At 36.3% G+C, this 14,746-nt stretch overlaps 1 protein-coding gene across 2 annotated transcripts in view; it reads left to right on the top strand.

Annotated features, from left to right (window-relative positions):
* Positions 1 to 10,340, top strand: part of Stam2 (signal transducing adaptor molecule 2) — a 46,281-nt gene extending 35,941 nt beyond the window's left edge. For both annotated transcript variants that reach the window (XM_042683468.1, XM_042683467.1), the window contains exons 12-14: positions 995 to 1,148; positions 5,042 to 5,199; positions 7,396 to 10,340. In XM_042683468.1, the coding sequence (XP_042539402.1) occupies positions 995 to 1,148; positions 5,042 to 5,199; positions 7,396 to 7,624 (541 nt within the window). In that variant the 3' untranslated portion in view covers positions 7,625 to 10,340. The remainder of the gene's footprint in view (positions 1 to 994; positions 1,149 to 5,041; positions 5,200 to 7,395) is intronic.
* The last annotated feature ends 4,406 nt before the right edge of the window (positions 10,341 to 14,746 follow it).

Raw genomic sequence — 14,746 nt, 5'->3', positions numbered from 1 at the left:
GGCTAGTTTTTAGTCACACACTTGTAAACATATATTCTTAATTTCTGTAGCTATTGGTTCTATTTCTAGATAGAGGTTAAGCTAATTTATATAGTCATTCTTTGTTGTTGTTGTTTGGTTTAGATAAATTTTGAAATGACTCAGTTCTGGTCATTTACTTATAGTAGCCCTGTATCTGTTTTCCTGCCTCTGCTTCTTGTGTGAACTACATTCAGTAATCAGCTTGTGGGTGCTTAAGCCAGGCAAAAAGTGACCATTTAATTTTTATAAATTTGTCAATTTATCACTCCTGGATAACAAACAAAATTGTACAAGTCAACAATTTTCTCAGACTCCATGAACAAATGTGTAAATGTCTATTTGTACTTATTATTATAAGTAAAGTACCTGACTTCATTTGCTTTCTCAAGGATTGATCAGTCAACAAACAAGAATAATAAAGGCTAGCTTGTGAACACATGGTATTCCTTGCATTTTCAAGGATAATTATTTTTTAGTTCTTCCAGGGATAAAAACATAATGAAATAAACAAATGAAACTGTCGTCTTTTTTTGCTTACCTGTGCTCTTCATATTGAATGTTGTACTTCATAGGGGCTCTGGGGCCCTGCCTGCATACTATTTCTTTACTGAGAATTATCATTATGACTTAGAGTCTTACTTAAATTATGAAACTATTTTTCTTTATAAATGAATTTTTAAGAGAAATCTATAAAGTATTAAATGAAATTCTCTTAGCATCAAAATTATGAATTGATTGCATTTTGTGAGGTGTGGAACCAATTTTTCCATAATATTAAAAAGTCATATCAGTCTAGCTATTCTAATGATTAATTTTTCCTCCTGTTTCCCTTTGTGACTATGCTTTCCTTGCCTTGTATCTAAAATGTCTTAAAATATGAATAGAAGAATGCTAAATTTAAAAAGTAATTTACATTTCTAAGTAACATGCTTAAAAACTGGAAGAGTGTGAAAATCCTTTTCTTTTATATCAGGAAGCATTCAGAACTGTCTGAGTTGAATGTAAAAGTCTTAGAAGCCCTAGAACTGTATAACAAGTTGGTGAACGAAGCCCCAGTCTATTCTGTTTATTCAAAGCTCCATCCTTCAACACATTACCCATCTGTATCAGCGGGGGTTCCAGTGCAGGTAAGATGTTTTTGAGAACACTTTCACAATTATTTAAAAAATGGTTAAAAATGGTTAAGAGCATAGTATTAAAATTTGTATGACCCATGAATAAAAGTGTAAGGCTTACTGTGTTAGTTTTCCATTACTGTAACAAAATACCTGAAAAAAAGTCAACATAAAGAGATTTATTTTGGTTCAAAGTCTCAGATGTTAAAATCCAGGTGAGACTGAGACATGGTGGGAAGCTGCAGAGACCCATGGCTCCACAGCTGTAGGGAAGAGAAGGTGGTCTGAGGACCAGATAAAGCTTCAGGGGCGCGCCTGCTTTCACCAACAAGGCCTTACCTCCTTCATTCAGCAACGAATTTATTCACCCGTGAATTCATCAGTGGATTAATCCACTGGTGAAGCTGACACACTTATGATCCAGTCACTTCTTGGTATCACCATCATCAGGGCACCAAACCTTCAACACATGATCTTTTATGAATGGATTTTTTTTTTTAAGGTAAATGGTTGTTGCTTAAAAATACTTACTAAACATGTCACCATTGGCTATGTATAAGTAGGGGGGTAAATATTAAGTACTAAGAATACTTCATATTAAGAAAACTTAAGAACATTAAGTATTAAGTGTGATCTAACTATGTAAGCCATGTGTGTGCATGCTTACACAGGTACGTAAGTGTGTGCGCATGTGCTGGTCCTAAAGCTTGAACTCAGGGCCTGGGTGCTCTCTTTGCTTTTTTGTTCAAAGCTAGTGCTCTGCCACTTGAACCACAGTTCCACCATTTTTGGCTTTTTGGTGGTTAATTGGAGATAAGAGTCACAGACTTTCTCACCCAGTCTGGCTTCGAACTGCAATCTTCAAGCTTCCTGAGTAGCTAGGATTAGAGTTATGAGCCACTGCTGTCTGGCCTTTTAAAAAAAAAAAAAAATACATATTTTAAATGAGGATACATCTTTTGGTTTACTCATAGCTCCTTCTGCTCTATCTGGTGATACTATAGAAGTTGGCAGAGAGGGCTTGACACCTGGATACCATTATCTTTCAACCTTTGCTCCTAGAAGGATTTGGATGAGTCATCCTGGGATGTGAGTCAAGAAGTTCATCATTGCAAGGGTGACTGAAGTGTTATGAGGGATTTCTTTTCAAGGAAGTATTCACAAATAACTGAATAATAAGTACTGTAGTTTAGATATGGGGCATTGCATATCCAAACCACTTATCTTTGATAATTTCAAGAAGTATTGTCTAGTATGTACATAGTGGCTTAAGACTCTCCTTCAGCTACATGAGAGGTCTTAGTAGAATCAAAAAAGTGTGAGATACTATCTGAAAAATAAAGCAAAAATAATTAGAGGCATTATTCAGCTTTAGCTGCTTAAGACCCTGAGTTCAAACCAAAGTGTTGGCTAAACGGTGTTCCCCAGAAAAGTTAGTAATATTAGACAGATAGATATTTTTTAGTTCAGTTTTTTGTAAAATACCATTAAGTGTATTAGGGATATTCTTTTTTGTTTGCCTTTGTAAATATGAAGTATAAATCTTTACATACATATAAAATCCTTTTTCTAAGTATAGAACACATGTCCTTTGATTTCCTGACCTCTGGATGAGGTACTGGTGCTGTTAAACAAGAAACTGGAATATTTCTTTAAAGATATCTTTCAAGATTTTTTTGACTTCCATGATTATAAGTTAATAAACTTCCTTTGTTCTCAGAGGATGCTTTTTATTTCCTTGGATGCATGACATATTATTTTTAGAAATTCATGCATAATGAAGATATATGGAGGTCTATGAAATGCAAAACCTTTTTTACATATTCCCCTTTTTGTGCTTGACAGCTGAAATGAATGCCAGTATTGCCATTGAGAAGTTGTTTACATTTTAGCCAATTTACAATGAAATTCAAAACGAGCTTGGATGGGAAAATTTGTGTTAATTTTTGAAAAGTGGTATGTAAAGAAATGTGTGAAGGAGGGCTGGGAAGGTGGCTTAGTGGTAAAGTGCTTGCCTTGCATGCATGAGGCCCTGGGTTTGATTCCTCAGCACCACATAAACAGAAAAGGCTAGAAGTGGCGCTGTGGCTCAAGTGGTAGAGCACTAGCCTTGAGCTGAAGAGCTGAGGGGCAGTGCCCAGGCCCAGAGTTCAGGCCCCACGACTGGCAAAAAAAAAAAAAAAAAAGAAATGTGTGAAGGAAACACCAAGGAGGATAGGTAGAATGTAGGTGCATAAATTAGATGACTGAACATAATGAAATTATTTAGTTTAAAAAAATGGTTACTATGGTAACTGTCACATCAGACAAGATGCAGTTATCAAATATGCCATGTCTGAACTTTGAAAATTATATAGGATTTGCGGAACAAAAACACTCGTAGAGTTTATCCATTATTACTTGTGTTTACCACAAATAACTGTTTGTTGCTTCTATGAAAATGAAACAAAAAAGAAATCACTACACATTTTATGATAGAACTGTGTTTGCTTCTTTCTGTGTCTGAAAATGGTTATTGTGATTGTTCCTGTGTCAGGCTTTTGTGTTTAGTTGTGTTCCATAATCTGTCTTGCTAAGCACAACTAATTTTTTAAAAGCTAATTTTGTTTGTTTCTTTGCATAACACTATCCACCCTATCTGTTCTCTTTACATATGAGTATTTTGAGATATTCAAAAATTCTATTTTAATTTGAAAAATATCTCAACTAGAAGCTAAGAGGGTAATATATATTTAGTTGTGTTGTGTCTGTGAAAGTCACTCAGGAATAGTAAAACACTGAGAGTTTTTTTTCTACAATCTTAGCCTCTTAGTGGGTTGTTACATGTTTGCTGAAGAGGTAATGTGATTGTACTTAGTGTACTTTTTTTGGCATTCCTACTATCTTAAATTTTAATGTGAATGGTGATTGCTTAAAAAATCATTAACTTAAAATAATTAGTTGAACATGGGCACAATTGACTATGTATAAGTAGACTCTACTCTTAAGAATTGTTTCCATGAATATTAAGCCAGGCACATATAAGGATCTAGCTACTTAGTCCTTTTTTTTTTTTTAAATGAGGATACATTTTCTGGTTTACCCACAGTTACCTCTGTTCTGTCTGATATCAAGGCAGGCCATATAGAAGTTGCCAGAGAAGGCTTAACATTTTAATAACACTCTTTTTCAACCCTTCTCCTATAGAGAGGAATTTTTTTTTTAATGTTTTTTGTTTCTCCTTTGGTCATGGGCCTTGAACTCTGGGCCTGGGCTCTGTCCCTGAGCTCTTCAGCTTAAGGCTACTGCTCTACCACTTGAGCCACTGCGCCACTTCCAGTTTTCTGGTGGTATTATTGGAGTCTCGTGGATTTTCCTGCCCAGGCTGGCTTTGAACTGCAATCCTCAGATCTCAGCCTCCTGAGTAGCTAGGATTATAGGAGTGCCACCAGTGCCTGGCTTAGAGAAAGGAGTTAAATGAGTCATTCTGGAATGAAAGTAAAGAAAGCCATTCATCTTGAAATGATGATGGACTTTGCTTCAAAGGCACATTTACTGTAGATTAGATTCCAACCTACTACTCAAAAATATACTACCTCTTTTCTTTTTGTCTTTCTTCACTCTTATAAAACAAAGGAACAACCAAACAAGCCATGACTTTTCATATATCTGACACCAAATTGGAAGTGCTCTGCTTTTAAAAAAATATTTTATTGTCATTATTAAGTTGTACTCTTAGAGGGATTGCCATCTCACAATTCAAATAATACATTTCTCTTGCTCTGCTTTTTGTTCTTAGGTGGATAGGTGGTGGAATCAGATTGCTCGCCAAAGAAATTTAACATTTTCTTTCCTTTAAAGTTTTAGGTCTATTAGGTAAATGTCTGAGAGAACAGTGATTCGATTTTTTTCTCTTTCATTGATAGACATATCCAGTTCAATCACATGGTGGAAATTATATGGGTCAGAGCACTCACCAAGTAAGCTATGGCCTAGGACCAGATCATATTGGTTCACTCAGATCCCTTCCTCCACATGTAAATTCTTCAGTAACAATCCATCCTGCGCCAACTCCATATTTAAGGTAAGTTTAGGAGTGCTGTGTGAATTTTTCAAAGTCTTTCAGAATGAGACTATGTAGACCTTTCTTTTTATAAGAATAGTTCCAAATTTTACTCCTAAAACGAGTTATTGAAGTATCTATTCATTAGCTTTGCTAACCATAGTGTGATGGTCACCAAGACTTAGACCTACAGTTTGAGTCCCTAAGGACACAGTAATGATCCTTTGTAGAGACTAAGCCCATCGTGTGCTTTTAGTGAGGTGTTGTAAAATTAGCCTAGTGAAGAAGTCCCAGACATGTATCTGCATATGCCCCTAAGTATTAAAAAATCTGTTACTTTGACCATTAAAAAGTAAGTGTTGATCTGGGCACCGTGGCTCATGCCTGTAATCCTTGCTCCTCAGGAGGCTGAGATCTGAAGATCACGGTTCAAAGCCAGCCTGGGCAGGAAAATCCGTGAGACTCTTATTTCCAATAAACCACCAGAAAACTAGAAGTTGTATTGTGGCTCAAGTGGTAGAGCTCTAGCCTTGAACTGAAGAGCTGAGGGACAGTGCCCAGGCCTGGATTCAAACCCTATGACTGACAAAAAAGAAAGAAAGAAAGGAAGGAAAGAAAGGAAAAGAAAAAAAGAAAGAAAGAAAAGAATTGAACTGCATTTTTCAGTTTGATTTTTTTAACACAAACACTTCTCTGACATTCATATTTTGGAAATCTTTTACTTCTGTACAGAAAATACTCATTCAGTATATCATATTGATCCTTTTTCATTCTTAAATACCATGTTATGAATTTTAGGTCTTATCTGAAGAGTAAATAATTTAGCCTTTTTATATTGACTTTTGACTAAATTAAGACATAAAATTTTGTTACTCCAATAGGATTTAGGAGGAAAAATGAGTATACTACTCGCTTTAATGCTTGTCCATTGCAAGCAGTATTTTGTATAATTTAAAATTATATGTTGTAAAAGAAAGCTTTCTCATAGTAGTTACAGAAAAAAATCACCCCAAAAATTCTTGGTGTGATTTTTTTTTTTTTTGCCAGTCCTGGGTCTTGAATTCTACCATTAAAGCCTCAGGTGTGAATTGTTTTTATATGTTTTTTATTGTAAAAATACTGTACAGAAGGGTTACAGTTACATAAGTAGGTAATGAGTACATTTCCTGTCGAGCATTGTTTTTCCTTGAGTTGTGTCAGTGTGTATGTGGGTAGTATCAATAAGTGAACTGTTGTTTTATATTTTCCTGAGGGCAGATTGTGGACTTACACAGAGGCCACTATTCTCTTTTTGAAAGTGAGAAGTGGAAAGCTTGAAGAGCTTGCCAGGTTAGGAGTGGGAAGTAGAGTGTATGTGCTATAGGTGCCCTTGAATTTGGCCTCTATTTTCTTTTTCTTTCTTTCTTTTTTTTTTTTTTGGTCAGTCGTGGGGCTTGAACTCGGCCTGGGCTCTGTCCCTCAGCCCTTCAGTTCAAGACCAGTGCATTACCACTTGAGCTACAGCGCCATTTCCGGTTTTCTGGTGGTTTATTGGAGACAGCAGTCTCAGAGTCTTTCCTGCCTGGGCTGGCTTTGAACCTCGACCCTCAGATCTCAGCCTCCTGAGTAGCTAGGATTACAGGCGTGAGCCACTGGCGCCTGTCCCTCTATTTTCTTTAGAACTGGCTAGGATGACCAGTCAGGAATAGTTAGCATCTCCTCAGTTTTTAAATATTTTCACTAAGAGATTTTGGAGAAAGCAAGTGAAATGGACCTGATAATCTACATTTTGTTGAATTTTGAGCATTCCTTTTTTTTAAACATATATATATGTATTAGCACATACATAAACAATATTTGAGGTATATAAACTTTTTAAAAAGATAGAGAAGGATTTTTTGCAGGGGGAGGGGGGGCCAGTCCAGGGGCTTGAACTCAGGGCCCCTACACTGTTTCTGAGCTGCCTTTTGCTCAAGGCTAGCACTCTACTACTTGAGCCAAGCTCCACTTCCAGCTTTTTTGGTAGTTTAGTCCTTTAGTGGAGATCAGAGGCTTTCCTACCTGGGCTGTCTTTGAATCAGGATCCTCAGATCTCAGCCAATGGAGTAGCTAGGATTACAGGCATGTGCTACTGGGGCCGGCCTGGCTGAGAAGGCATTTTTGTCATGATGACTGATTTCTGACCATAATAGATAATATAAAGTAAATGTGATTTTCTTTTTAAAATTTTGTTTGTAGCACTGGACAAGACACTGTTTCCAATCCTGCTTACCTGAGCCTGAACTCTAATCTTCAATCAGTTACTGGTACAGCTGCTTACACACAGCAGATGGGGATGTCTGTGGACATGTCATCTTACCAGAATACCGCTTCTAATTTGCCACAGCGAGCAGGCTTTCCAGTGGCTGTGCCTGCTCATTCAGTTGCACAGCAGCCCACAAGTTACCATCAGCAGCCGCTCCTTTAGAGACACAAAATCATCTTCTTAAAAGTGATCTTCATATGGGTATTCACTCAGTCCTCGTAGGTCCAATCTGAAAATATCAAAAAAGCTGTTCTCTCAACTCAAAAGGACCATGAATAAATAAAGCACAAAAACCTGTCTTACTCTGAAGGGCATAAAAGGTTTTTGGTTTTTTTTTTCAGCCCAGTTTATTAAAAGTTAGCTTCTTTAAGAGGCAGTCTAAAGATGCTTCCATGGGCTGGGAGCATGGCTTAAAGAGAGGACCTATCTAGCAGGCAAGACACCCTGATTACCACCATAATAATAAATAAATTAAATAAATAAATAAAGGAAAGAAGGAAAGAAAAACATATATGCTTCCAGGTAGCTTTATTTTCAAATCTCTGTATAAATCTGGACACTAAATAGTATGAGATAGGAAAGTAAAATTTTTACTGTGAAGAAACCATTCTTTTCCCACAAAAATGTGGTTTTAAGAGTACTAAAGACCTTTAAATATTTTTTTCAGTTTCCCTCACACTATTATCTTAAAAGGCAAGCATCTTTTTGTGTAAGCATTTAGCTTGCCAACGTATTTCCTTTTGGCTTCTTAAATTGCAGTTGTGTTTGCAGTCCTGTCAGTTTTGCTCCCTGTGTTAGGTTGAGTAATAATTAGCATATAGTTGTCTACGGAATCAAGAGCAACTTAGAAGGAACAAAAATGTTCTATGTTATCAACAGTGAGAACCATGCAAATGCAGATGTGTGATAAAGCTTTTAGCCAGCAATGTCCTTAACAACAGTGCCAACAGTGGGCTAAGGAATGTCCCACAAAACATTTCTAGTCCCTGAGGAAAAACACTTCCTTTTGTATAAAGGTCCCTGGTATTTAGAATTGCCACTAATGACCTTTTCAAGTGACTTTGGCCATTTTGTAATGAAGATACAGTCCAGTTGTTTTCTTTCCTGCCATGTAGTGTGCAGAGATGCTGCATTTCCTTTTTAGGGATTATAAGTGAATTTGAGCCTGGAGACATTCCTAATAATTAGGTGGTATATGAACCAAGAATGGATAAGTGTTTTTATTGGTGGGGTTTGGGGTTTTTTTTTAAGAAGTGATTCAGAACCTTTGCTAAGCTGTCATTGTGCCAAGTTATTTTAAATAAATTGCCCATTCCTTTCAGAAATAGTTCTGTACTTTTGGAGTACTAGCAGGTAATGATTTGAAAGAAGACAATGGACTGGTAAAAAAATGGTCAAGGCAATTTTTTCTGAAGTCTGTGTGTTTTACATTAGTTTATAGCATTACTAGATTCCATATACTGTAGAGGTTGGTAGTAAACTTTCTTCAAAAATTTGCACACTACTTTATTCTACCAACTTTTTACATAGCTCAAAATAGAAAAATACATATTTAGACTGGGAAAAATAATGAGCATAGTTTGATTTTTTTAAAAAGTTAAACTTTTTGCATGGGTGCAAGGTTTGTATGTTTGTTTTTTAAAGAAAGCACTTAATCTTTCTACTAAGAATCCATTTGAAGATAGTGTTCAAAAAAGATAGTTCTGAAAATTTTGTCATTTATTTATGCAAATTTGGTTACAAGTATATTCCTTTTTCAAAGAAATTATTCCAAAACAAAATAATTGTACATAATATTTGGTCTACATTTAAAGGGAAAGCAAGCAGTATTTCCAAGCCTAGTTTTGGTCTTATTTTCAGATCCAAGTAACTGGAAAGGAAGTCTTAACCTCTAACATGTTCTGTTTTTCATCCAGTATTCTTCCATGTGAATTCAGTTATATATAAAATTTTTTCTAAAATGGCACCTTACTTTTTTGAAAACAGATCTTCTGTTCTTTAAAAAATAAAAGTATCTAAAGCTGCTCTTATAATGTTTCCATATATGGAAAAATCTTACATTTTTCACCCAAGCTATATTTAATAAATTTATTTTAATGTTTATGTAAATAGTTCATGTTTAATTGTGATGTCAATTGTAAAAGCGTAAGTCATCCTCAGTCTTGGAGCCAGTATAAATACTGCACACACAGTAAGTTGGGACTGTCCAGTTAAGTTCAAGTAATGTAATTTTGGCATAATAAAACGTGATGTGTATGTAAATTGTGTATGTTGGCATTTATCTTTGAAACTTTATATCTGTATTTCTTCATCACTTTTTGTTTGTGCCATTTATAAGAAATTTTGTGTTGCAGGTTGTTGATAGTATAAAATGATATATCTGTTTTGATCTGGTATTTTTAGTATTAATAAGAAATGCAAGGTTATTTTTCTTTTCTATTATTTGATGACTTGTATTTATGTTAAGATGTTTATGATCAAAGTTAGATGTTTATGTTCCAAAGGAACAGTCTAACTTCAGGTTCTACATTGGATTCATATTTATTGTCTTATATAAATTTTTTAAGTAAGTTCTTAGTTTTCCTATGGAATTTCAATGCATTAGAAACAATTCCCTAAAATTTATAATAGAATTAACTATTAATATAGAAAAATACACTGTGTTAAAATATATTAAGCAATGTGTTCAAATAGTTTGAAAAATATAACCAACATGTCCTCTCATTTGGTAATTTATTTACAAAATTACCTAAATACTAAGGATTTATATTTATGATTTGGGATTTGAAGATCTAGTATCGTCTTATACATTTCAAGTAGTTGACACAGGACTATTTTACATATTGTACTGAACACTAAAAATGGTTATGAAGTTTCACTTTCTAAATTTTGAAAAGTTATTGCAAATGCTTTAAAAATAATGTGGCCTGGATGAAGATATAACGCAGTGGCAGAGCATATGGTTAGCATACGCAAGGCCCTGAGTTCTGTCTCCAGCACTGCAAAAAAAAAAAAACCAAAACCAAAAAACATGGGCTTAAGCATATACTTTAAAAAAGACTTTTCTTATTAGGAACCATAAATATGAAGGCTTCTGAATTCTAGAAGACTTGTTGAATTGTCATGATGCAAAGCTGGAATTATTTTTTTAATTATTCATAAATAATGTAGCAGTGACAGGATTTGTTTTGATCAAAAGGTAGTCTTTCTCCTTTATTTACATCAGTTTTTGTCAAATAAAAGGGAGAACTCAATTTGATTTGTTTCATTTAGTTTTCTTCTGAAGATTAAAATTTCTCCTGACCCCATGGTCCATGTGTAAGTTTTAAATTTTTCCAGAGAGGGGAAATTATTTTTAATTTTATCAAGATAAATTTGAATTTGAGAGTATTTGGGTTTTATTGTTCTTTGTTTTATAAACATTACTGGGTCTAAATGGGAAATCCTATGGCTCATATAATAGTTCACCCTCAAGTTCATGTGCAGCTAGAATGTCAGAATGTGACCTGATTTGGAAAGTAAGAGTCTTTGCAGATGTAATTAGTTAAGACCTTAAGTAGAAATCTTCCTGGATTTAGAATTGCTCTGAATCCAATCATGTTCCCATTAAGAACAGAAGAAAATACTAAGTCATAGTCAACTCCATGAAGATGGAGGTTGAAGTTGGAGTTTGTACTGAGACTGCTTATGTCCACCACAACCTGATAAAGGGAAGATAGTCTTCCTTAGAGTCTTCAGAAAGAAGTGTGGCCACATAGACTTCTAGCCTGTAGAACTCTGAGAAAATGTTTTTTATCATATTATTATATTAATGAATACATGGGTAAAACTGCATAACTTGTCTGAATACTAAGCACTGGGTACTTCTATAAGATTGGTTACGGGGCTGGGAAAGTGGCTCAGTGGTAGAGCACTTGCCTTGCATGCATGAGGTCCTGGGTTCGATTCCTTAGCACCACATAAGCAAAAAGAAAACAGCTGTAAGTGGCGCTGTGGCTCAAGTGGTAGAGCGCGAGCCTTGAGCCCAAGAGCTGAGGGCCCAGAGTTCAAGCCCCACGACCGGACTCCCTCTTTCCCCCCCCCCCAAAAAAAGTGACAGTTGGCACAAAAGTGCTGAAAAGATGTTCAATGGCAGGAATTGCATGGACGGATGAAACTAAGACACCTCCTAATCCCATAGTGCCATTTTAATTATTTTTATCCAATATCTACATTTTAATTACTGATTTCTTCATGCCAAAGCCATTCATAGTTATCAAGGTGACATTTTGCATTTACTACCTACCCATGGTGGGTATTTTAGGGTGGGAAGAATATTCAAAGGCAGGAACAGAGAAGAAACAAGAAAACTGGGTGAATGTCCACAAAGGCTACTCAGAATTAGAAATTTGTTTTTGTTCTATTTTACACCATTGTATATCCTAATGTGGAAAATAAAGGCTTTCCAATACATTTATAGCAAGCAAATACCTCTACCAAATACAATTGATCTATGAGCCAGCTACCTATTTTTTCTTTAATTGAGCAGGAAATTAACATAACAAACCACTGAAAACAATGCTGTCATTACCTATAGGCACAATGGGTGCACTCATCACCTCTAGCTTGAGAATTAGACCTTCTTTTGGTGTGGCTGCTTTTACTTAGCATGTGTTTTCTCATACCTTTTGTAGCATCTTTTTGTGGCTAAATAATATTACTGTGTATTTGTATACAATTTGTTGCTTCTGTGTTTTTGGAGATAGTCTCTGGCTCAGGCTGGCCTTCATCTCAAGATCATCCTTGGCCTTCCGAATGCTGGGATTTCCAAGCATGTGCCCCCAGGCCTGGCCCACCAGAGTTGTAAATTTTGATATCAACTTTCAATTTAAATGTATAAGATTGTTTTAACTTGGTGCAGGAGGGCTGGGAAGGTTGCTCAGTGGTCGAGCACTTGCCTTGCATGCATGAGGCCCTGGGTTCGATTCCTCAGCACCACATAAGCAAAAAGAAAAAAGCCAGAAGTGGCCCGCTGGCTCAAGTGGTAGAGCACTAGCCTTGAGCTGAAGAGCTGAGGGACAGCGCCCAGGCCCAGAGTTCAGGCCCCATGACCAGACCCCCCCCCCAAAAAAAAAATTGGTGCAGGATTCTGAGAAAGATATGTTATTCTCTGGCAGCTTTTTAAAAAAAAAGCTTTTGTGAAAATAAAAGTTTAAAAATTTAAAGCAAATCTATTTTTCCTTTATTGTTATTGCTTTCACTATTATAAGAATCCATTATAAAGTTGAAGATTATATTTTTCCCGTGTTTAGCTCCTATAACGTGTTGATAATTATTGAGTTAACTTTCTACATGGTAGGAGCTATAGGGAACTAGCTTCTTTGTTTTGTTTTGTTTTTCTTTTGCTGATAATGGGGCTTGAACTCAGGTTTTTGATTTAGCTTGACTTGCTTCCTGGGCTGACTACCAGTTGAACCACATTCCAACCCTGCTTTCTTTTTGTTTTTGCTGGTAATGGGACTTGAACTCAGGGCCTGGGAGCTGTCCTTGAGCTTTTTTGTTTAAACCTAGCACTCTATCAGTCACAGCTCTACTTCTGGCTTTTTGGTGGTTAATTAGAGATAAGTCTCATGGGGTTTTCTGCCTGGTGTGACTTTCAAACCTTGACCTCAAATCTCAGCCTCTTGAGTAGCTAGGATTATAGGGATGAACCACTGCCACCTGACCTAGCTTCATTCTGTATCATGGAGTTCCAGGACTATTTGTTGAAGAGGCTTCTTTTTCAGGCTCCTTTTTGACACCAGTATGTACCAGTTCTAGGATCTCAGTTGTCCAGTTTGATACATTAAACCTGTAGCTATATAACTTGAAGTTCCAAGAGCTGACAGCTTTGTTTTCATTTAATCCCTTCTGTCATATCTAAAGAAGAGACAATGCTGTCTTGTTAACATATAGGTCTGAGTGATGTCCATGGGGAGATAAAAATGATTGGGAAAATGCATATGTATTTATTTAAGCAACTGCAGACATACGGCATAGGGAAGAGTGCATTGTCTACATAGAAAAATGAGACTGTGCTGTAGCCAAAAGTGATCATATTTTTCTTCTGGGAAACCTGCGAGATTCTTTATGTACATGTCATTGGTTAGAACTGTGCCAAACTACAGTTGCCTACATTTGCAAAGGAGCCTGTGTGATTGTAGAAATGTACTGGATTTTTTTTTTTTTTTTAATATCTGCCACAAAATCAAACCTCATCTGGTACTGGTGGTTCTCACTTATAATTGTAGCTACTCAGGAAGCTGAGCTCTAAGCCATCCCAGTCAGGAAAGTCCCTGAGATTCTTATCTCCAACTATACATCAAAAGCTGGAAGTGGAGCTGTGGCTCAAGTGGGTGTGCTAGCTTTAATCCAGAAGCAGCTCAGGGACAAGACCCTGAGTTCAAGTTCTAGGATCAGCAACAAAAATAACCCTCTCCAAGTGTGTCTACAGCCTGATTTATTTGTGTATGTTGTAAATTGAAATTGAATTGGACTTTTGCAATTCCATGGTCTAATTACTAAGTTTCTCTAATGCAAGTATACCATAGCTTTAGTCAGGCAAAGCTAGAATTAATATATTTACATCTGACCTGGTTGTTAGAACTGGGACACCTTAAAAAAGTCAAACCTGGAGATGGAAAAAGCCTGCGAAGAGAAAATAGGAGTAAAAGATACTGATATTGCCTAAGATTCCTGATCTTTGATTAATACATTCATTATCATTCTATACCAAGGGTGCTCAAAACTTGCATTTCCAAACCTGAATTGTATTTATGGCTTCACAGCACAAACTGTGACCTATGAGGCATTGTATGTTCATTAAAACTCTTAGTTGTCCTCTTCAAGGACTACCCGAGCCCGAGCCTGCTTAGCTGCCAAGCTCAAACAAGATCAGATGGGCACATGTAGAATGATATGGCCATAGACAAACCATTTTTCATTTGCAGTGACTAAATTCTCATAGTGCTTGTTAGAAAGTACAGGAGGGGATTAAGTGACATAGAGCTGCATAGTAAGTGGCAAAGCTGGGATTACAAAGCACTTGCTTCTCCCTGCTACAGAATTATGTATGTATTAAGGTTGTCAGATCATATTCTCTGCCTCCTCCTTTCCCATACTTCACAGGGAACTGGATATAAAATGCCTTCAGATACAAGAAAGCTAGCAAAGCACGTAATAGTGGATGCATCTACTCTATGTGTACCTGTGATGGGCTAATGGGCCTGAGTTTGATATAACTGGACAGGCTTTTTTCTGAGAACC

This window comes from Dipodomys spectabilis, unplaced genomic scaffold, assembly GCF_019054845.1.
Source record: "Dipodomys spectabilis isolate Male_0828 unplaced genomic scaffold, ASM1905484v1 ptg000081l, whole genome shotgun sequence".
In the NCBI taxonomy this organism is placed as follows: domain Eukaryota; kingdom Metazoa; phylum Chordata; class Mammalia; order Rodentia; family Heteromyidae; genus Dipodomys; species Dipodomys spectabilis.
This window is presented reverse-complemented; position numbering and strand designations above follow the sequence as displayed.